The sequence below is a fragment of the Agelaius tricolor genome, unplaced genomic scaffold, assembly GCF_023055355.1.
Source record: "Agelaius tricolor isolate 1412-34295 unplaced genomic scaffold, bAgeTri1.0.p SCAF_1, whole genome shotgun sequence".
In the NCBI taxonomy this organism is placed as follows: Eukaryota; Metazoa; Chordata; class Aves; order Passeriformes; family Icteridae; genus Agelaius; species Agelaius tricolor.
The window spans coordinates 50768199-50792096 of record NW_027269261.1 but is presented as its reverse complement, the minus strand read 5'-3'; the positions used below and the strand labels follow the sequence as shown (position 1 = coordinate 50792096).

Sequence of the window (23898 nt, the reverse complement as noted above, 5' to 3'; positions counted from 1 at the left end):
ATCTCTGGGAACACCTGATTTCTGAGGCTATAACAGTGAGGTGCTTTCTTCAGCATCCATTGCTAGCTTGTGACCTCTTCTCTCCTTGCTACTCATTTCTTCTCACACAGCAAATTGTGCTGTCTCCTGAGTTTTTCCAGTGTGGATATTAGATGGCAAGAAAATCAATTTCTCCACACCTTTCCCTAGGGAGTGAGCTAATGCTTGGGACAGGAAGAGAAATGGCTCTGACAAGTAGCTCTGTTTCCTCCTTCCTGTCTCCTTGAAAGCCTGAAAAAACGTGTGGATGTCAAAGATCCACCAAGGTGCCTCCATTTTAGGTCTGAAAAAGCACAATTTGCAAAACCACTGACAAGAGCTTATATAGCTGCCACATCCTCATCACAGCTGCAGAGGCATGTAGCAGAGGAGGGTTCTTCCATGTCCTTCTACTCATCTGGCCCAGGGTGGCCTTGACTTTGAAAGGTTAAGGCACAGAACCACCTGGCATTGGGACACTGGACGGGATACACAGGAAGAGCAAGATGGCAAAAGCTGCAGTCTCCATCTCGCTCAGCAAACTTCAATTTTTTGCACATACATTTAGGTTATTTCCAAGAAAGAATAAAGCCTGCCAGTGTAAGTTAGGATTCCTCTACGTGTATGAGCTCAGTGTGCTGTTTCTGGAACACTCCACAGAGTGAACACCTCGTTTTTTAAGAAATGGGGAACGAGCACAAGTCACAACACGTCGAGCTGGACGGTGCTTTCCAGGCGGCTGGGGCTGGCAGGTATGGCCCAGCAGCAGCACTCCAAACAGAGCATTGTCAAAGCCAGCAAGGGCATCTCGGAGCGCAACATCCTCCTCATTGCTGGGGCCGGAGCCGGGGCCGCCGCAGCCGCCAACCCACGCTTCCGTGGCTCCCCGCGGCTCCCCCTCCTCCCCTTCCCCCGGCGCCCCCCGGGCGCTGCCCGGCTGTGACCTCCGGGCCGCCACCCGCCCCCGCACTATCACTGCCGGGCATCCCGCCCCTTCCTGCCCGGCGCAGGCGCCGCAGCGGAGCGGGGCGGGGGCAGGCGTGGGAGCGCTGCGGGGCTCTGTGTGCGGGGCGGTGGCCTCCGCTCGGTCCCCGCCGGGCGCCATGCGGGTGCCGCTGTCCCTCCTGGCTGTGGCGGCGCTGCTGGCGCCCCGCCGGAGCGCGGCTTCCCAAGGGGAGCAACCGCCCGCAGGTAACGGGCGGGGCGGGACGGGTGGATGGGGCGGCCCGGGCAGGCCGACCGGCTGATAGGCAGCACGGGTCACCTGCGGGGCGGTGGCACCGGCACCGGTCCCGGCCGTGCCGCGCCCTCCTGCCCCGGAACCCTCCGTGACCGAGCGCCGCCGGTGGAGCCGCCGGCCCCGCGTCGCTGCATCCGGCCGCTGCGGGCGCAGGGAGCCGTCGGGGCAGCGCGAGCGGCCGGGCGGCGGCGGGAGGAGCCCCCGCTGCCCGGGGCTGTGCCGTGCTCCTGCCGAGGGGCCCGGCCGAGCTCTGTGGGTGCGCGGTTCAGCCTGGCCCCAGAGGCCGTCTGGCGGCGCGGCGGCGGCGCGCTGGTGACATCAGCCTTGTTTCGGCTGTTCGCGCATTTTGGCTCGCAAAGCTGGAGCGGCGTGTGCGTCGGACAGGCCTGCTCCGCTGTATTTTATAGCTTCGTATTTCCAAGGGAGTAGAGAAACTGGGAAATTCGGGTCGAAAATGGGGAGCACAGGACTGGGGAGTGTAAAGAAGGTATCGGGATCGTGGCCTGGGACACGCACATTTTGGCCAAGCACTCCTGGGAGGAGTGGCTTGCCAGCGGAGAGCAGCGTTCTCTCTGTTTGCACAGCAAGTAAATTACGAAAAAAATAGGCTTACTAGTTTCATTTTAAACTGTTAAAGTTCATTAAAAACAGAGGTTCCTGTTTAATAGTCAAAAGGGAACATGCATTTAGTTTTTATTGAGGCTGCTGAGAGCTGGCTGTGTGCCCAGGCTCCTTGGATTCTGCAAATGGAGATTTCTTGGAGTTCAGATCCATGCCCAGGTGAAGTGACTGAACTTGGTTGCCCCTGAGCATGCTTAGCTTTGTCTGATATGGACTGGTGGTGCTAGAAACAGTAATCTGCCTGCATTATTGTCCCTTAATAGTTTGCATTTTGAATATCCAGTTCATTTGATTTTGTGTCTGATTATGACTGGTGAACTTTTCAGGTACACTATCTTTTTCCCCCATTGGATCAGTAAGATAGCTCGATATGTTAAATATTGTCTTGTTTGCTCTGACTTAGTCTCTTTGTAAGGGCATGCTTTAATTGCTAGTAAAATATGCCACTTCTACATTGTATTAAGCATTTTTAGGGTAAAAAGCACAATACCAGTAAATCACTAGTCAAACAAACCTGCTATAATCCAGCCTAGTCCAGCACAACAGTTATCTCTGTAAACACAGAGAGTAGTGCTATGATGTAGCATGGTTTTATTTGTAATGACTAATAACTTACTTTGTTATAATATTGATGCAAGCAGATGTGCTGAACTACAGGGGAAGAATTAAGGTGGAAAGGGAAGTCTGAACTGTGTTTATGATGCTGTCACATATAGAATAGCAGAATGGGTCAGGTTGGAAGTGAGCACAGTGGTCATGTGGTCGAGCCTTTTCCTCAATCATGGTCATCCTAGGGCACATGGCATAGGATAGCATCCAGGATAGCATCTCCCTCTTGAGTATTTCCAGTGAGGGAGACTCCACAGCCTTTCTGGGCAATCTGTTCCAGTGCTTGGTCACTCACATAGTAAGGAAGTTCTTCCTCATATTCAGGTGGAGCTTTCTGTGCATTAGTTTCTGCCCATTGCCTCTTGTTCTGTTGCTTGGCACCAGTGAGACACCCTCTCCTTTTACTCCTCCTTCAGATACTTGTAGTTATTGATGAAGTCCCCTCTTGTTCATCTCTTAATGAAACAGGCCCAGCTCCTTCAGCCTTTCCTCATAATGGAGGTGCCCCAATTCCTTGATCAGTTTTGTAGCTCTCTGCTGGACCTGCTCCACGAGCTCCACGTCTCTTGTACTGAGGAGCCCAGAACTTCGTGGCAACAGTTGTATGATTATTTTTTTTTCCCTTAAATCTTACAGGGCTTTCAAAGTGCCAGTAGTGTAATACATATATTAAGGCTGAGTGTGTAATGAGTAAATGTTCGGTCATCTTCATCTTCCATTGTAGGACACTGTTTTCCTTAGAAAAGGAACAAAGCCAGATAACCCAGCAGCAGTTGGAACATCTGCATTTCCTGCAGCTGGGTGCCCAACATGCCTGCATTGATAGGCCTCTGACTCCACGGTGGAGCTGGGCACTTGTTGATGGGAACTCTCAGTCTGCATTTTAGTATCATGGAAAACAAGGTCCATGTCAAGGTGAAGAAGATTTAGAGGCTGTGGCGGCAGTTCAGGTGTTTCCTGCACATTGTAAGCCGCATTTCCAAGGATGTGTGTAGTTCATTCAGGTAGCTGACTTCCTGTTGTCAGCTTGGTGGCCTTGAGTTGTTCTTTATGATTCAGATTACTGACATTCATAGCAATTTACTGTCAAGCTGTAAACAAAAGCAAATTAGATGGTAGAAAGTGCTGTTTTTAGATGTCATCTAATACAACACTTTACAGCTATAGCAAAAGGGATGGACACTCAAAAAATAGATAAAACAATATTTAGCTTGTATTATTATATGTGGTTTTTTAAGTGTCCATCTTGTGCAACTTGCTGTGGTTTTTCTCAAGATGGTGATCTCAGTCTGCCTCTCCTCTTAATACAGCTTACAACCTTGTGGAGATTTTTATCATAAACAATGATTTTAAAAACTCCATAGAACAATGTCAAACCTCTGAGTCCTTAGAAAATAAAATTCTGTTGTAAATAGAAGCTGTAAAAATGCTCCATCTACTGTGTATAATGTTTATCCACGATACTTAAGTTCATTCCACTAAATAGTTAAAAAATCATTAGCTTTCAATTTTACGGGTCATGGTACTCATTTAATTTGTAAACCAATTCCTTTGTGGTTTTGAGGTCTTTCAAGAACTTCTGGTAGAACCTTCTGCATAAATTGTTTTACAAGCATTAATTTAAGCTTGTTTTCAGTAAAGTTTTTAAGGAAGTACCATCCAGGTATGGGAGTGGCATTACAAGAGGAATGCATGTCCTGGGTTTCTTTTGGAGGAATAAATGAAAGTTGGCCAAGGCAAGCACATGCAAGCATTTTCACATACACCTCGTGGCTGCTGCCTCTTAAAAGAAAGCCAGAGTCAGCTAGCAGGTACAAAATTTCTTCATTACCTTGCTCCTGGGTGCTTGCCAGTCTCCCAGGCTCCCAACCAAGCACAGCCAACAGGCAGGTTCCCTCCAGCAGTCTGTTAGGAGCAGGACCTGTTTAGTGCCTGGCCTGGCAGAAGGGCACAGAGAGGGGGCCATGCTAACCCAGGTGTGCTGCCTTGAAGGGGAGCGTGGCAGAAGGCAGAACCACTGCTCTGACAGACATTTCCCGTTCCTCCCCAAGGCACCTGCTTGGTGCTCCTGCATCTTGTGGTGAGCACTGACCTCTTCCTGCTCAGTTTTGGTGCTGTAGTGCTGGGCAGTGCTCCTAACTCTCCTCTAGCCTCCAGATGGCTGGACTCTGCTTTTAGTGTAGGCCATTTTTTTTTTTTTTTATTTAGAACAGATTGAAGTGAGGATATAAATAATTAGGAGGACCGTTTTGTCAAGGTTTAACCAAACCCTAGGTAGCTGCTTGTTTGCTCTATTACCAGCAGGACTGGGGAGAGAATCAGAAGGGTAGAAGCTGAAGAACTCATGGATTGATATAAAGACAGTTAATTAGGGAAAGCAAAAGCTGTGCACATAAGCAAAGCAAGGAATTCATCCACTGCTTCCCATGGGCAGGCAGGTGCTCAGCATCTCCAGGAGAGCAGGGCCCCATCACAGGTAAGGGTTACTTGGGAAGACAAACACCATCTCTCCAAATGTCCCATGCTTCCTCCTTCTTCCCCCCACTTTATGTACTGGGTGTGATAAAACGAAGAAAGCAGCAATACTCTGGCCACTTGCCAGCCCATGTGTATCACCATGGGTGTTACTGGGATGTTCCCAGACACACTACTGGGAGGTGATAAGCGGTACTGCAAGCAGTGAGAGCAAGGAGCACTGGGCTCGAATATACAGTCTGGAAAGGAATATACAGTCAGGAAAGCAAGCCTCAGGGCAAGCCACAGGAGCTAAACAACACTTAACAGTTGTAAATTCAGTCTAGTACACCCCAGTCAAGTCTGTTATCTCAAACCCTTTGAATCCCAAGTTGAGTACAAAAAAAAAAAAAAGGAAATGCAGACTGCTGCCTTCTGAATCCATCTTTCAGAGTATTGGTTGCCTTTTTGCCACCTTTTTTTCTGTTTGGGTTTTTTTATAATGCATATGGCTGCAGAGTACTGCAGAAGCATTCAAAGGTAATGCAAATGTATCTGATCTTTTTTCCTTTTTCTTCATTTTCATGGGTGGCAAAAGCTATGGAGAGTGACATTTTTGCATTTGTGAAGTCATCAGAGCTCCTACCCTTTCTGGCTGCAGTTTAAGTGGATATGTGAGCTCAGGGCCCCTATGGGCCACTTACATAAGACTTGGATTCAGTGGTCCTTGTGGGTCCCTTCCAACTCAGAATATTCTGTGAATCTGTGAGCTGACACTCAACTGTAGGTAGAGTACAGGGCTGGCACAAGGAAGGCACGCTTCTCCCAGTCATGGGCCCAGAAGGGACTGACTGGGTGCTATTGCAGCTGTCTGTCTAAATGATGAGTTAACCATGACTGTGGCAAAGTTCAAAGTTCAAGTTGTCCTTCTTGGCCTGTTAAAGTGGCTTATAAGCCTATGATGTGTCACTTCGGGAATATAAAGATTTGTTTGTTTCTAATGGAAATCTAAAAAAGGAGCAAACTTTGAAAAGACACTTTTACTTGTTATTTTTTCCACAGTTTGTCTTTTCAAGCTTTCAGTTTGTGATTTCAGTCTGTATTGCAGTGCGTAAATGATGTTTAAAAGTCACATATGACTTGAATGAACTTTTATGGCTGTTAGGGCTGCTGTTGTCTCAGATAGCTGTACCATAAACTCTGTGTTGTGGTTTCATCAGGCCCTGTTTTGTTATGTGCATTATTGCACTTCAGCTGTGTTCTGCTTGTGTAAGCAGTGGTGACAAATCCCTCTTTGTATACAGTAATGCCAGAATGAGGGAAGGAATTTCAGTCTTGCACAAGATGCAAGTATCAGGCTTTGAAGGCTGTCTCATTTTTACATCTTTGAAAGGTCCAGTTCATTGAATTAAGTTTTGCTTTAGGCAGTGCATTGCTAGCTGCTAGTCACCATGGACCTCCCCAAGCCTTAGGCAGATCATGGAAGGGTCCTACTGTAACATTTGCTACCTCCTTCAGTGCTCTGGGGTCAACTCCTTATGTTAAGCAGTTTATTTTGTGTAATAGTGCAAGTATAGTAAAATTTAAATTTTGTAAGGCTAGCTACACTGGCTTAAAAGTGCATATTTGAGGTAACGTTTATGTGCTTTCGCCTGTCTGTGTGCTTGACACCTCTTCTGTCAACTTGTCACCTTTTTTTTCCTTGTGGTTGTGAATTTGATGATTATGTTCCTCTTCTTCCAAAAGCTGAAATACCACTCTTATTAAAACAAACCACAGTATTGCTTGCAGAATGACCTGTATTAAATCAAACCTTTGTGGTTGTCAATAGCATATCTCAGCCTCTACGTATCACTTTCAGTAATGTGTTATATTTGTGGTCTTGTTCTCAGGATGTGAAAATTGTTTACTTTCCCTAAATATATATCACAGAGTGAAGTTGTAATTCTTGCTTTGTGAACAAGAGCAGGTCTAAAATGCTGAGTTCCCTCAGCATTTTGTAAAAGCCACATTGAGAATACTAGGGGTGCCAAACCAGACATTCAGAAGCTGAGTTGCAACAGTTAAATTCAGTTGAGTGATCTTAATTTCTCTTCTCTTCCTGAGTGTCATGTGGCAGCCTTCAACATTTACAGGATCCTGTAATATTCCTTCCCCTGCAGCTACTCCCTTGATAGCCCTCTTGAGGTTGCTGCTTGAAACAGACACTTGCTTCACATGGGAAACTGTCAGTGTTGCTTTTTATTTTTGGATTGCTTTACTACATTGCCTCTGATGTTGTTTGCTAAGTATAATTCAAGTGCGTTCCTTCAAATGGAACTACGTTACAGCTTCAGTGTTCAAATTCCTTACAAATGTTTGTAGTTTATTTTGGGCATCACAGCTTACTGAAGAGACTGCTGGAGTGGTAGAAGTATCACTGTTAGAAATTCATAGGGAATCCAGGCTTACCCTAGGAGGCCTGTTATATTTTTGCCTTGATACTCTAGCTCTGGTACCATCTCCCAGCCCGTCCATTCCAATTCAATTTCTGAACAGCAAGAGAAATCTCCAGGAACTGGGCTAATCTCTAACTTGAGTAAAGTCTTAGAACCTGTCTTGCTGTTATATTTGTAAAAGACCAACATAGGGGTATAATCATCACTGCTTATGGACCTGATACAGGCTGTCTGAGGGACTTGCTTTCAGTGGGCATGGGTTATCTGATGTTGCAAAGAGGACAAAAGCTGTCTGTGCAGGAGAGGTGAGTAATAAATTAGCTGCAGGGCTCATAGGTGTTTTTACTGCTGACAGACGAGCTCATTTGGGGGAAGTATTTGTGAGATTTATATCTAGCATGTTGCTTTTTCCAAATAATTTAGAAGTACATTTGGCTATTCTTGTGTTTGCAAAGGTCTGTTTATCAAAGTGCAATTGTTCTCTTCATTCTAGTGCCTTCACCAACGGGGCTTGTAGTAACATCTGAAAATTTCAAAACAGTTTTGCAATGGCAGTACCCATCTATTTCTGAAACTCCTCATTTTATTGTGGAAATCAAGCCTTACAAGTAAGTTCTTACCATTTCATTATTTCCTATACCTGATGTTCTCTAGAAGCACATAAAAGTAGTCAGTCCATGGTAAATTCTCTTGTTTCTATGTGTTGAAGTCATGTAGGGTGAAGGTTGCTCAAGTGTAAATTAGGGCAAAATTTCTCAAGTTATAGAATGGTTGAGATTGGCAGGCATCTCTGGAGGTCATCTGGTCCAAAGCCCTTGCTTGAGCAGGTCATCCATGATTATGTCCAGTTGGCTTTTGAATATCCCTAGGGAGGAGACTCCACAACCTCCCTGGGCAATTTGTGCCCTCACAGGTCCTGGCCACCCTCACAGTTTTTTGTTACAGGCAGTGTATTTTACAGAATTGTTGAAATTGTATTAATTATCACTTGATCTGTTTTACAGTTTAGGTGAATATAAGGAGGTCTCAACCTGTGTGAACACTTCAGCTCATTTTTGTGATGTCTCAGAGGAAATATGTGACCCTTATTCATCTCATTGGCTTAAAGTTAAAGCTGTTGTTGGGTCACAACAGTCTGAATATGTTGAGGCAAATGAGTTTATTTTGCAAAGGCATGGTAAGTTGTATCTAAACTAAACCTTGTAATTTTTTCCAAAAATTTAGAGAGTTAGTAATTATTCCTTTTGCTCTGTTACTGCATTGCATTTGGGAATATCTTAAAGCCAGGAGTTCAGGATGAAAGGAAGCATGATGATTGCTTAGTAGGAACTTCATGGTGCTTGCTAGCTCTTACTGAGTGTCTGAGTAGGTTTCAAAATGTCTAAAGGCAAGAAGATGATGCTAATGCTACACTCTGAATCCTTCCCATGGTCCAGACACCAGTTTAGGGTAGGAAACTGTCACCAGACAACATGGACCTTTAGGCATCACTGAAGTAGCAATTTATTGCTTGACACTAGAATGCCATGTTCTGGTAGCTTCAGGTGTCTAGGTAATACTAAAAGCTGTAACTGGATAACTAAGTTACTAATTTGTCATATAAATCCTTCAGGCTGCTTTGGAAAAAAATCAGACTTTAACATCAGTACTGTAAAAGTAAATTTTGTGTCTACAGTCCAGTGTCGCAGGCCCTGGCATTGCATGTGCCGTGCAAAGGAAATGCAACAGAGTCAGGAAGGACCGAGAGACTTCTTACCATGCTTGCTCTGTTCCCAACATACAGCTTCCAGGGAGAAGCTGGCCCATGAGATTCTATCTGACTTGGGCTATGCTTTAACTAGAGCTGGATTTCTGCATTGCTGGAGCTGAAGGAGTGGAGTCCCTCTTTGCTTTCTGCTATGATTCCGTTCGCACTCAAGAGTCCTATTACTTGAAATAGTGGCTGGTTTCTATAGTTTGACAAAAGGACACAAAAGTGACACAAAGTCATGGTAGTAATGCTCAGTGTGACAGTTTCCAGAAAATTGGTAGCCGTGTATGGAGAAAAGAGACAAAATCCTTTTCCCATTGAACAAGAAACTTGTGTTCAGTCAGACTGTTAGACACAAAAAATTCACATAGGCCATTGCCATGGGAAATCCAAAGTTTGGAAACTTTGGATGCTCATGGTGAGATTTGTTTAGCTTTTCATATAGCCTTTGTTTCAGTGCAGTATTGTTTTTAATTGAGGTGATTTATGGTGGGATCTAGTCAGCAGGATCTTGTGTTTGGTTCTCATTCATGTATATGTTTAATTGCTGTAAGTTTTTTCTGTTGTCAGCTGAATTTTTATGATCTTATGTGTGTAGGAAAGTGAAATAGCTTAACAGTGAAATTCATCATGGACAATCTGTTTCCATTTTAGAAGCTGCTTAGTTAATGTATCCAAATGCCTCCATTACTTCTAAGCAACAGAGAGGTCTTACCACAGCTCTGCAATATTCACAGCCTGGAAATAAAGATGTAATTCTTTTCAAATTTCTGATGAATTTTGGAAAGCTAGCAATAAATATTGTATTTTATGTTAAAAGTTTTGGCCTAATAGCAATGGTGCAATGTGTTGCAGGAAAAATAGGACCACCAAAACTGAATATCTCAAGACATGGTGATGAAATCATGGTTGATATTCACCATCCTGTATTCCCTCTTTCTTGTATTGAAGACATTTATTCATCTCTTGCCTACTCGGTGACTGTTAGGAATAGTAAAAATAAGGTAGGTTCCAGAAATAAAAGTTAAAATTCAAAACACTTGTTTACCTTAAATGCCTATACAAGGGATTTACACCTATGGCACATGGAACTAATAGGTAGTTGAACACCTAAAATGTTGAGCCCATTACAGTGAGATATATGAGTGAAAAGTCTGTATTTTAGTTGTCCAAATGAGTGCTTACAACAAAAATTAGATTATTGCATTAACTGTACACAAGATTAGTCTTACTGGATCACATGCTGCTGTTTCTGCATACATGCAAATATTAGTAACTTAACTTGTGCCCCTCTCATTAGTCTAAAGAGACATTTCACTTAAGAAAATTGCCTTTCAAGGTATTTATACCAGCTTATTTAGCAATCATGGAGGGTGAAGGCAAGGAAAATTATGACAGGTGTGTTTACTTACACTTAGCTTTTCATATGCATCCAAGTGCAAGTTTTATAAATGTGAATTTCTACTATAAACAGCAGAAATTTTAGCTGGAAAATACTATGCTCTGATCAAATATAACATCTTAAGGTAGTCAGTACTGGTCACACAGCTTTTGCAAGGTATATGAGTGATGTGGGAAACACATCTAATAGTGTTGTAACATTTTTGGAAGTAGTGGAAGGTGCTGTAACATTGTTCTAGTGAGTCAAATGATATAACATGTCTTCCATTTTTTTTTCAGACTGAAGAGCTTGAAGACGACAACTGTACAATGCATAAGTGTAGCCTCAAAATCCCAATCCTTCCTCAAAGTTCCACTTACTGTGTTTCAGCAATAGCAATTTTTGATTCTCTGATGTTTGGCACTCCATCAGAGGAAATTTGCACTCCTGTTGCTCTCAGGCAGACATTGAGTAAGAGGATTCAAATGCTATATTAAGAACATACTGAATCTGAAGACAGATCTGATCCAGCAAGTATTTGATGCTTGGGGTGCCTTTGGGAGAACAGAAAAAATAGGGAAAGCTTAGTGAATCTTTTCCAAATGCACTTTGACAGTTCTGCCCTTTACAAATCATGTATTATTTTCAAGTAACCCTGAATTTTTTGAGGGTTTTTCCTGTGTTGATATTACAAAACCTACTTCTATTGCACATGAACACTGGTGTAGTGAAAAATTCACAAATGGATCATTCACTGAGCTCTATGGTTTTCATAGGCATTGTCTGTTCTAGCAGCTGGCTTTTTGCTCAGCCTCATCACTGAGGGTAATGCATATATACTTTTAACTGGAAGCAACTATAAACTTATGGTCATGAAATTAAGATATTACTGTCTTTTTCTTAATTAAAGAGAACAAAAGGCAAATAGTGACCCAAATTTTTATCTCTAAACATCTTACAAGCATTTTGGTTGTACTTCATCATGGCCTGTAATTTCAGCAAAGAGATAAAATAGATAGAAGCAGTTTTCTTGAACACACAGGAGCAGCTGGATGAGGGAGGGCATTAAGGAGAGTCAGGATAGTGGAGTCCTACTGTAGTCATTAACAATTCTGTGTTTTGGAAGATAAAATGTTTTACTTTTATTGTACATAAACTGTGTAGTTATGTCAGTTAATATGCTATCGCATAGAAGGTGTACAAATCTCATTATCTCCATCTGTCATCTCTAAGGAACAAAAAATTAATTGCAAAATTCCTTTATTTCTATAAAAATGTGATTATGTTTATATAAACTGAAAAGCTTCTATGATTCTAATTTTTATTTGCTCCATAAAAGTCTTATGGATTAAGTCTTTCTGAGTGAAAAAAGATAGTAGATTGAAAAATTCACACATTACAGCTAAGCATTCTGAGCTATTAAAATTTCTGAAGTTATTCTAAATAATACAGCAGGGGCTTGTTTTTCCAAAATTCTTAGTAGATTTTGCTTTAACTTCTTAGGTTCACATGATATCGTCATTCTGTGTGTTGTTATTGGGATCTTGACGGTAATACCAACAGTATATTGTGGCTGCAAGAAACTAAGGAAAAACAACATACAGCTGCCTAAGTCTTTGGTAAGTTCTGTAACTACTGTACGTTTATGCCAATCTCTTGGGTTTCTTCTGTTGGGTTTTTTTTTGCTTTTTTACCATGGTCTCATAGATAAATTTATTTATTTAAAATTTATGCCAGTCTAATATTCTGATAGCCTTTGTGACCAGATGCCTCTTAGTTTTTTAGGGCTAGACTTCAGTCTGTCTTTAACTGAAGTAGCAGTGGTTGGTCTAGTTTCAGAACTTGGTTCTTAAAAACTCCATGTGTGCATACCTGGGCAGTTTTGTGTTCACTCTAGTAGCAGAGACACAAAGCCACAGAATCACTGACGTGAGAAGATACTTTTTGAGGTCATCTACCCAGAGCCTTTTGCTCAAGCGCAACAGCAAGTTAGCCATGAGCATATCCAGATGGCTTTTGAATACCTGCAAGAAAGGGGACTCCACAGCAACTGTGGGAAATCTATTCCAATGTTAAACCACCCTCACAGTTTTTCTTACATTCAGAAAAAATTCTGTGTGCTTCAGTTTGTGCCCATTTCCGTTTGTCCTTCTCATAGGAGCTGTGAGATTCCTTCATTAAACGGTAGTGTTGGCAATTCTCCTAATTGCTACAGTATTCTTAGCAATGTGCAGGGTAAGGGGAGCGAGTAATAGTTCTGTAGGAAGGGAGAAGGACATGGGGAAGTCTGTTCTCATGCTGAGCAGTCACAGGGAAAAGTCAACAGCTGCTCTATTTAAAAAACTTCTCGTAGCCATCCTTAGGAAAGAGAGTGGATGTTCCTTAAAGAGCAGCAGCACTCCTTGGTTTCATGTCAGGCCAGAGTGGAGTATGTAAGAACTACTGTTGTAATGTTCTCCTGGTGTCGTGTTAGTCACAACATGAACTACCACAACGTCAAAGAGCTGCTACCTGAGGCAGTAGTAAACAGAAATCACAGCAAGGGTATCTTCTCAATGGATGGAGGAAGTCTCATTTATAGAGAGTAGACAATAATCTTCAATTCCATTGTCTGGTGTTCAGTTTCAAAACCCTTTAAAATGACCTCTCCATAGTGAATGCCCAAGATTCCTCTGGAATTTGTGTTCTTTAGAATAGAATATCAGGAGGCGAGATTGCTCTGACTAAATGGAGATGCCAAGCCAGAGGTGGTTCCTTTGTAGTAAAGCAGTGATCTAGTCCACCAGCTTGTGCAGCACAAGATGATTCATCTTGTTATGAAATTATATGCACTTCTGGTCAGACAAAATGCTTTCTAAAATTCCTGTTTCCACTGACTGTGATGAAGCCAGGGGACTAGTTTGGAGGTAGCCATTCACACTGTAGGCTTTAAAAAATCAGATGAGAGAAACCTCTCTGACATCTCCAGCTAGGCCCCAATATCAAAGCAGACATTGGAGACTTTTTTGCCACGTTCACACCACTTCTCTGTGTACTTCTCTGAATATGTAACTTTTGTGTCCTATGTACATGCAACAGTAATTTCTGTGAAGACCATTCATGAGCAAAAGATGGCTCATGCAGGATTACAGTGCTGTACTCAATGGATCCATACTTATTTTGGGTTTTCAGTAGCACTGTGATACCTGATTTAAAGGATTAGGAAGCAGAATATCACAAATAGAATGTGTGCTCCTTAACACCTGTGAGCCTCCTGATGCATGGTCCAACTTCACACTTGAGCTCATCTTGTAGAAACTTGTGTGTGCCCATATTCTCATTTTACTGGGGTAGATGTTACATTGTGGTTCCTAGGTTCCACTACCACAGTATGGTTCACATGCTACATCATATTTTATTGCTAAGGAGCTGAATAAAGCCTTTAACTGTTTATAAATATTGTTAGCTAGGTGATCAGGCAGTGAGACAAGCTCCCCTGGGAAGTGGTCACTGCCCAAATCCTATTCAAGAAGCATTTGGCCCATGCTCTGAGATGTGTGGTTAAACTCTTAGGTTGCCCTGGCTGGAGTCAGGAAGTAGCCACCAATTCTTGTTGGTTCCTTCCAAAACAGGGTATTCTGTATTTCTATCCATTTCCAATGAAGACTCTAATGACAAATATAAGTTGCAGAGCTCATAGAAGTAGTTTCAATATAGGTGATGTGAATACTGTGGGAATGTAAAATGAGCAATTAATAACAAGCATAATTATTTTATGGTTAATCATTTGAAGTAATGAGCAAACAATTTAATTAATATGAATGATAAGTTTAATTATATGACATTATCTTTATAGACTTAGTGGCACTTGGAGCCTGTCACTGAGCTTTGAATATGTACTAGGCATTTCTTTCTGTACAGGTTATCATCACTGTGCCTTCCCTGAGCTTGTCTGAAAATAAAACATCTAGGGAGTTCTTCCATCAGTTAAAAGGCTGGGCAAGATTTCCTATCTTAGGACTGCTAATTTTCTGTGATCTCCTTCCTGGCACCTTTAAGTAGATACTAAAACATAATTTGAATGACTTCCAGCAATTTGGAGTTTTCCAACAGAAGGGAAAATGAGAAAGAGTAACCATCGAGCAGCTACCTTTGCGAGTCTTACATAGTCAGAGAAAAGAAAAAAATTCCATTGCCAGTTGGAGCTCCAGAGCTTTTATACTGTATTTTCTATGCTGTTTGTGACTCCCAGGAATTGCTTATCAGTCATGTCTTGGTCCTACTTCCACAGTGCAGCTGTCATTTGATACAGGCAATGAATGATTGTCTTCATCAGAAAACATGTTTGTGTAGATGTTTATGAGGATGTTTAAACAGTAGGATCCTACCAGGACTATGCATATGTGAAATGGGACAGATTCCTTTACAAGATGTCATGTTAGTCTTCTGCCTGGATCAAAGGAATCTGATCTTTCAGCAGTTCAGCTGTGGTTAAAACTCCCTTTTATTTATCTCATAAAAAGTATTGCAGGAGGCTGTCTCTTTCCACCCATTGTCTTCAGTCATTGCAATTTGTCCTGTGGCTATTCCTGTACTAGCTTTTTGTTCTAAGATTTATGATAAGGGCATACCCACTTTTAAAGGAACCTGACCATAATTTTCTGACGTGCTGTGGGCATCTCTCTGTGCTTTAACTTCCCTGTCTTTTTCTTCAGTGTCTTTTACATTTGAATGGTGGCAGATATTTTTGGGAGTAGAAAACATTTACTCTCAAGAGAAAAGTGAAAGTTGAGTCTTACTTAAGCCTGCTTTTCTGTTTTCTGCTAGTGGTTTTTCTGGTTCTGAGAAGGCTTTGCTCTTTGGTTATACAACATATATTTTTGATGTGGAGAAACTAATTGTTCCTGTAAATATTGACTGACACTTGCCACAAATAATTGTCATGTTAGAAGACAGAAGCTGCTTCATTGCTTTTGTGAAAACTTTTTTTTTCCCTGTGAGCATCTATAGGGGGCAGTAACATAGTCTTCTCTTTATAAAGTTACATAGCATTCATATTTTGTGGAACCATGCAAAGACCACAAAGATTTTTGCCATCATCCTAATAAGATTTGAAATGGAGTTCTCAAACTCTCCTTCATTAAATGTGCACCTGAAAATTACTTGGAACTCATAGGTGGACACATCATTAGAAAAAGAAGTTAAGAAAGAATTAGTAATTACCTTAGCTGTTATGGATTCCTTGGGATGTGTTATTTATCTGTGTCCTTGAGCCTGCCTTTCAGCAGTGTGTCTCACTAGTCTGTTGAGACAGCAAAAGACCTGAAAGCTCAGGTCCTGTTATTGGAGACGGGAAGTTATGTGTGTACCTGCACATGCCAAGAAATGCTGCTGTTACCCATCACTGGCTGTCAGTTTGCTAGGTAATGTGAATAAAAGAAAAATATTAACTCACCTATAGTAAATACTTTACTTCAAATAGCAACCGTATCATAATTACCCTTGTTACTTAAGATCTTTTGAATGTTACTGTAATAAGCATTCAGTTACTGTAATAAACTGATTCTTATCTTTCAAGCTGGAAACAACTGCATGAGTTGCTAAATTGTCTTGTAGTTATGACTCAGTGGCTTTAAAAAACCTTTGATACCGGGAAACACACGGGAGTTTTTTCTTCTGATCGCTTCCTTCTTTCATGAATGGGAATAGGAATGTCTTTGCACTATCTTGCCATGGTCAGAAACTTGTCAAGAGAAAAATGGGTTTCTTTTCTTGAGAAGTCTTGGATGTTCTTGTTCAGAGAATATGCATTTTATCCCCAGTCTCAAAGTATTGCCAGTGCTCACTCTGAAATGCTGGACCTGTGTAGAATGCAAGGTGATCCCTTAACACATTTTAGGATTGTGATTTTTTTAGAGCTGTGTGAAAATCCTAAAATGACAGAAACAAGAACTCACTGGCTTTTGTTTTTAACTTCTGTTTAGCCTGTACTGGTGTGGGGAGAGATGGAAAGCTGAAAATGCAGCTTTTGACTATGGTTTCTGTAATACTTTGTTGTAATTCACATTCTCAAGTATTCCACCTTACACAGAGAATTACCTTCTGTTGTCACTTGCTGTGTGATTGTCAGAGACAGATGCTTCCTAACTCCCACCCCAAAAAACTATAGATGCTGGTCCCTTCAAGATCAGTGTTGTATAGCATAAGTACCCAATATTCTGGATATATATTCACTATACTTGTATAAAGAGATTCTCAGAAAGTGTATTAATCCTTTATGGTGTTCTTAACATTTTCAGTATCTACCCGTTACTGATTGTAATCTGTTACTTGCAACTAACTTTTAAGCATCTGCTTCTTATGAGTGAGTGGTTTCCATGAATTCTCATGGATATTACTTTGAATATTCTTTGTGTAGTATTCTGTTTCCATAACAGAAAATGAAGATCCAGAGACACTGATGGTTCAGTGGCAGCTACTTGTAGTGTGTCTGGAGCCACCTGAATGCACTTTTCAGTGGCAACCCTTGATTCCCTGGGAGATTGCCTCACCTTAGTGATGTTCACACAACTGTTTGTAAAGCTAACTTAGATGACCAGTAACTGCTCTTCAGGGAGTGTTTGCTTGACTTGTGGTGGTGTTGTTTGGCTGGTTGGTTTTCCTGAATTGTGATGCTTTTATTGATCCAGCCTTAGCCACAGAGTACCATCAACAGGTATCAGGGCTGCTGAGGGGTAAGATAATCAGACTGAAGTGAGAGATGAAAGTAGTTTCTCTGGAATTCAGCATGGTCTGAAGGTAGGAATGTAAAGCTACAGTCTCACAACCTTTTAATCAGAGAAGACTCTTAAAAAGCAGAGTCAGATTGGATCACCTGGTTTTGATGGCCCTCTCAGTTCTTACACTAATACAGACTGGGGAGGTTCTTTGTGTCTGTTTGTAATTTTTCTTAATGTTATATTACTTCATCTTTCCTTCTCCTGTACACATCTCTTTCTTCCAAATTTGCCTACATTGAATTTTCAGGCAAATTATTTTTTACAAAGTATCTGAAAAAACAGTGATTGTGTATTTCATTAAGAAATTCACGGATCTGTAATACTTGATCTTTTTTAATTCACATACATAGTGAATTACAAAATTTGTGAAAGGACACTATTAACTCTTTCTCCCTAGGCATTCTGCTGTCTTTAGGGAACACCATCAAATAGCTGAAAATTTACCCTACTTTGTTTTTCATTTGTATGTACTCTTGAAAAGACATTAAAAAAAAGTCTCAAGAATCTAAGCAGCCTGAAGGCATACTGTAATTGTTTAAAACAAGCTGGGGCCTGGCCATTGAAAGAATTCATAGGATCATCTTGTGGAGGGATTTCAGAGTGAAACATGAAAGTTTGTTGCAGCATTGAGGGACTGCTTAGTGGCTCTGTGAAGTAAGCTGAGAGACTTCAGCATAGAAACAGTTACTGGGTGTGTTGTTCACTTCCCTCCTGGCTGGGACAGGTGCCAGGCGCTGTAAGTTATACTCATTAGCTATAGAGTATGAAAGGTTTCCCCAGCTGAAGAGTATTACATTGTCTTACTGTTTTGCTGTTTTCCTCTATATTGGAAACTTCACAATGTAGTGGGTGACATGAAATGGATTTGATCCTTGCAAATATGCTTGCCCAAAGTAAGCATTTTTGAGATCTTGCATACAAGTGTTACTGGAACAGTTGAACTCATGGACATAGGCCAGTGACTGTGCCAGATTTTAATTTTGCAATTTTGTTTTAGAATTGGCAATAGTGATGTTAAATTTGTTATTATCAACTTACATATTTTTCCAGCTTTTAAACTCAAAGTTGGTTGTTTTTTTTTATTCCCCATTTAGGTCAGTGTGATGAGAAACCTGAACACAGGCCCTCTAATGGGACCAAGATCAGAGGGAAAATATATGTCTGTAATATCAGGCCACTCAGAGTTGCCAGTGAATGGTGAAGTAACCTTGCTGGAGATAGAGCCAGAAGAACAAACTGTTAGTCCTGTGAGTTCCTGTGATGGACAATCTTCTGTCCCTTCCCCAGAGGCACCAGCCAAAGCAGAAGAGGTGACTGTGCAGGAAAGCACAGGGGAGGTCTCTTTTGATGCTGATGAACAGAATTGCGAAGGAAAAGAGAGTTACTTCATTTCTAACAGTAGCCAAATGGATATTTCCAGTAAGTCTTCAGGGTCAGAGATTGCTACCACAGAAACACAGCAAACAGTCGTTCCAAGCAGCTGCTTCAAGTTTTCTGGCTATGACAAGCCTCATGTTCCATTGGATATGCTGATGATAGATGTTGGTGAAGAGCAGCCTGTGAATGCTTACAGGCCAACTGAGTAGCCAGGATGAAGTGCTGGAGTGCTTGACCAAAACTCAGAAAGAACAGCATTACTAAAGCTTATGGAAAGTCTGGGTTAAATTGTGAACATCTACAAGTTGTACTTGTTCTGATCGGTGCACAATTGAAAATAGTACCTGAAAATGGCATAAAATTGTGGGGAAATTTCATAATAACCACTTTTTTAAGCGCTTTTATATATGATATAACTCATTACTTCCTATTTGGAATAGTCCTCTGTTTTTTAACAATACTCTATAGAAAACATACCATCAACTATAAAACAGCAGCTGTACCATTATTCACTTCTGCTTCAAATCTTGTTCAAAATTAGTTCAATGAACATAATGCTTAAGAAATACGTCACTTGATAATGATAGACATGTGCAAGAAATATTTGGGAGTTTTTACTATTACTGGAGGTATCCTCTTGCTTATCTTCTTCTTTTGAAGAGTATTTTTATATTAAGTGCTCTTATTTCTTTTAAATAAGATTATGTCTATAAGCTCTTCCTGTGTATCTTAAGAATTTGATTCCATGTCAAAGAAGTAAGAAGTAATGGCCATAAACTAAGAACACAAGAAGTTCACCTCAACATGAGGAAGAACTTCTTTGCATTGAGGATGGGTGCCAGAGCACTGGAAGGGGCTGCCCAAGGAGATCATGGAGTCTCCCTCTCTGAGGACATTCAACACCCACCTGAACTCATTCCTGTGTCAGCTGTTCTAGGTGACCCTGCCTTGCCAGAGGGGTGGATTGCATGATTTCCAGAGGTTCTTTCCAACTCTAACAATTCTGTGAATTTGTAGTCTTTGCTGTTAACTTCAGTACAGCAGCACCCATTTGGATCGCCTAGTGGGGTGAATAACCATGTCGCATTCTGGCAGAATATATTAGCAAGCTGACTGATCATCAATGAGAAAAAAAAAGTCTAAAGAGTGGTTTCACAAATTCTTTAGAAAATGTCCTCAAAATTCAAAAGCCTGGTTTCTTCTGGGACACTTCCATCCTAATTTTTAGAACAATATGTTCTCTAAATAGAAATGAATAGAACTTCTTCCAAGCATGTTTTCTAGCAGGATGAAAATCACTGCCATTTCCCCTGTTTCAATAACATAACTCAGGAACTACGTAAAATCACCCTCTAAAAATATGTCTCAATACAATAGAAAAAAAGTGTGATTAAGTTGTACTTCATAAGTTTTATTTTCATCTGACAGCCTTCTGAATTTTGTATCATAGAGCTGTAGTTTTGAAAACTGAGGAATAAGAATTTTATATTTTTTTTTATATTGAAATCCATGCAATCCATTTATTTCCCTTCAATCAAAGTTTGATAGGTATTTTCTATTTGTAGGAAATATTTATAGCAATTATTAATGAAGTTTAGTTCAGGAAAAAAGAACACTTTATGGGTATAAATTGGTCCATTTACACAAAATTGTGAGTTTGTTTTAAAATACATTTCTATAGGATGATCTGAATTGTTAGCCTGTTACAGCAGGTGGTTTTAAAGGAAAACCAGTGTCATACCACTCCTGTCCTTAGATTTCTCAGTGACATGAGTATTCTTAAGGTGAAGTTAGTTTATACAGCTGTTTCAGGAGTGCTTCTGTTCTTGTCTATATCAGATATTGACCACAATGGTACAAAAGATTTAAAGACAATAGCTATTTTTCCCATCACTACTCAAAGGAAGGGTAACAGATGGGTTACCAGGGTTTTGATAATTTTAGGAAAAGCCAAATCAAGCAGGTGAATTTTGTAATTATGATGTCATGGAAAGCCCAATTAGTAATTGTTAGCTGTCTGTGATTTGTTTCTGCATTATATTCAAACATAATGAGACCCCCTAGCAACTTTTTCAATGTCATCTTTTGGGTTGTGTTCCTAGAAGGCAGTGCTTAGTGACTTACTGTTCAGATGCACTAGTGTGTAGGTTCCCCCATGGCAGCGGTGCAGAAAAATAACACTTTTGGTGTTACGAGAAGGCTTTTTGAAAATCAGCATTAATTGCACTTGAAACTTCATTTAAACTGACTTTCCAGGTAGTGATGGTGTTCATCACTGAAGCTCCTAGCAGGCTGTCTACAAAGTAGATGAGCAGCTGTGTCTTGTATGGAGATGGGAGTTGATGTAATTTCTTTCTGAGTTTGGAGGTTTATTGATGAATATGAATTGCAGTAAATACCTCAGGAATTTATAAATGTCAGAGAAGTGCTTAAGTTAAACTTCCCTCTGAAGGGATAAAGAGAACATTAGAAACTGTAAAGTTAGTCTTGTTTTTGGGAAGAAGTTTCTGACCAGACAATTTGCTGAGTATTTTCTTTGCAACTGCTCAGAGTATTTAACTTTGCACTTGGTATCTTGCTTTCCTTCTGTCAGTTTTGTCAAAAAAAAAAGGTCAGGAATTAGCTCTGGCAGTTGTTGGATTTGATGTATCTGCCACAAAACCAAGATTCTGTCAGAAGCATGTTATTTTTTTAAAAATTAGGTTTACATTCTTAGCAGTTCATCAGGAAACCCTGATGCTGTTAGAACTAAGACTTAGCATCTTAGTTTTGTGTGAGCTAAGTGTTTCATTGTTCCGGAAGATTTTCCTTTGCTGACACAATGGAAGAGGAATGCAGACAGACACATTTTAAAACCAAGTGACTATCAGAGGTTCTTGTCTCTTGCCCCTGCAATGCAACTGCATTGTACATTCTTCTGAATCTTTCAAATCACATGGAGTCAAGTGTGAGTAAAAGGACCCAGCCAGGAGCTAGGCTATCATTAAGGACATCAATGTTAAGATCAATAAGAAATGACACAAAAATATAACATAGGGGAAAAATTTGTCATGGCAGATAGTCACAGGTATTGGAAAGGTGGTGTTATTTTAGAAGCTGAGAATCAATAACAGCAGTATGAGTGCTTTGTACTATATCACATATATATACAACAGACCTGCTATTGAAATAAAACAAGGTTAAATATACTTTAAAATCAAAATTTCTGAGCTGTAAATATAGAAGCCACTGAACTAGAACCATACTTGCAATCTGTCTTCTGTGTGCTTCATACTTACCTAGTGGCACAGGGATAGTTTAGGTGTTTAAATTGCTCAGGCCAGCTTAGAGCTTTTCTAATTGTGGAATAAAGAAGTTTAAGGGTGCACAAAGCACAGGATTCTTTTACTTGCTTTGACTAGCTCAAAATGTGAGGCCACAGTGAGACAAGATGTGTTTCTGGGTCAGTAAGTTCTGTTACCACCAGTCCTGTTTTTAGCAGTTGCCAGTAGTGGTATTGAAAGCCTAAGAGTAGGGCAAGTCATGGTGCTAATTTCTGGATACAATCCAGCAGCTTGCAATGTGAGGATTTCTTGGGATGGGAATGGAAATGCCTTTTCAGCTACAGCTAGTTAGCCTTGCTTTTGCAAGTTCTGTAATGCCAAATATCTGAGCAATGTCATTTGCAACCTGTCAGGTTGTATTTATCTATACATTTTCACCTAATTGAGTTTGCTTAATTGATTAATATTCTTGTGATTAAGTAGTTTGCTTGAGCTTCTGAACATTCATACATTGCACCTTCCAGAATATGAAAGTGCCTAACATTTATACATTGAAAATAATTTAATATTCATGCCTTTTATAGGGCTATCAGCTATCCAGTATGACACACTTTGAAGGTTTTGCCATTTCAAACTTTTTCAGCTGATTTTTACTCTTGTCCTGGCTGCATAACACTCCTCCCTTTCTCTCACTTCAAGGTGATTTGGGTGATGAGGTAAGACTCCCCTATGAAAGAGAACTTCACAAAACTTTGGCCTCATACCTGCCAACATTTCTAAGAACTTCTTCAGTTCTTGTTCTTGAGTGGACATTGTAATTTTTATTACTAGATCTGCAGTTAACAATGCGATATTATGGCAGTACTGTGCACTGGCACAGAAACATCAAATCTGCTTTTGTGTGGTTTTCCACATAAGTCAATAATGTAGTTTAAAAAAAATTGTCAAATATACTGACATTTGTGCAAACAAGACAGTTGCCTGGAACAGATGCACATACTTTTAATTTTTTTTCATCCTTCATAGAAGGTTGCAGAAAAAGAAACTTGCATGAGAAAACCTGTTTTTCTCAGGGTTAGGAATAGCCAGTTGCTCTGAAGTGGTTCCATGTAAACAGTTGAGTAAATAAGAGATGTTGTACTTGGCTCAGATTAATAGTTTCAGCACATATTAAAAACACCGAAAACCCAAAAAGCAAAAACACACAACCAAAATGACAAACCAAATACAAAGCACCTTTTATCTTAGAAAAAGGTGACCTGTGTAGATTCCTTTAGTGTGTTTTTTTATAGTTCAGTCCCTTAACTATGAAGTTCTTGTTTATTAATACTCTTTCTAGATTCTCTAAATGGATGCCATCATTGGGCGGAAATCTGTAATGAAAGTCCTGTAAATAGTGTACAGTTTAAATGTTTTTATATATAAATAAAAAAAAATCTAAGAAGAAAAATGTGTGTCCTTGCCTCTTTATGGCTGTTAGCTTTTGTTCTGAAGCCTAAATGTGCTTTTGAAGCTCTCTCAGTTCATGTTACTTACATGGTGTATGCTTGAGCTTTATTGAGAACCAAAACACTGTTTGGCAGAGATGTGTGTGGCCCATCTGTGTGTGTGGATGTGTGCAGCAGTTCCTGGATCCTACTGACCATCATCATCCTCAGCACTGCAGTTTCTCTTTTGCCTTTTGATGCTGTTGATGCAGCCTGCAGCAACTTAAGTCCAGCCCTATTGCTTCAGCCTGGGGCTGCTTCCTTCTGTTCTATTTAAAAATTATGGAAAAGGATTAAATGGTCAAACCATTTGAATGGATTGCTACAGAGAGGAAAGCTGGCCTTCCTTGGAACTTACTACTGTTCATTAGAAGTTTAAAGATCACAGAAGTCTTATTTGTGTGATGTTTTAATTTCTGCTGTTTAGCTGCAGCTTGAAAGAGGAAAAGCATTACAAGCAGAGCAAACAATGAGCAGGCAAACCAAGAGGTTCTGCCTGCCA

General features: G+C 40.6%; 1 protein-coding gene across 1 annotated transcript; it reads left to right on the top strand.

Annotated features, from left to right (window-relative positions):
• Positions 1–1033: 1033 nt before the first annotated feature.
• IFNGR1 (interferon gamma receptor 1) lies at positions 1034–23353 on the top strand. Its single transcript, XM_071433763.1, has 7 exons — positions 1034–1209; positions 7874–7988; positions 8385–8557; positions 9986–10134; positions 10811–10982; positions 12015–12130; positions 18364–23353. The coding sequence occupies exons 1-7, from the start codon at positions 1122–1124 to the stop codon at positions 18853–18855; spliced, it is 1305 nt and encodes a 434-aa protein (XP_071289864.1). The 5' UTR covers positions 1034–1121; the 3' UTR covers positions 18856–23353.
• Positions 23354–23898: the final 545 nt, after the last annotated feature.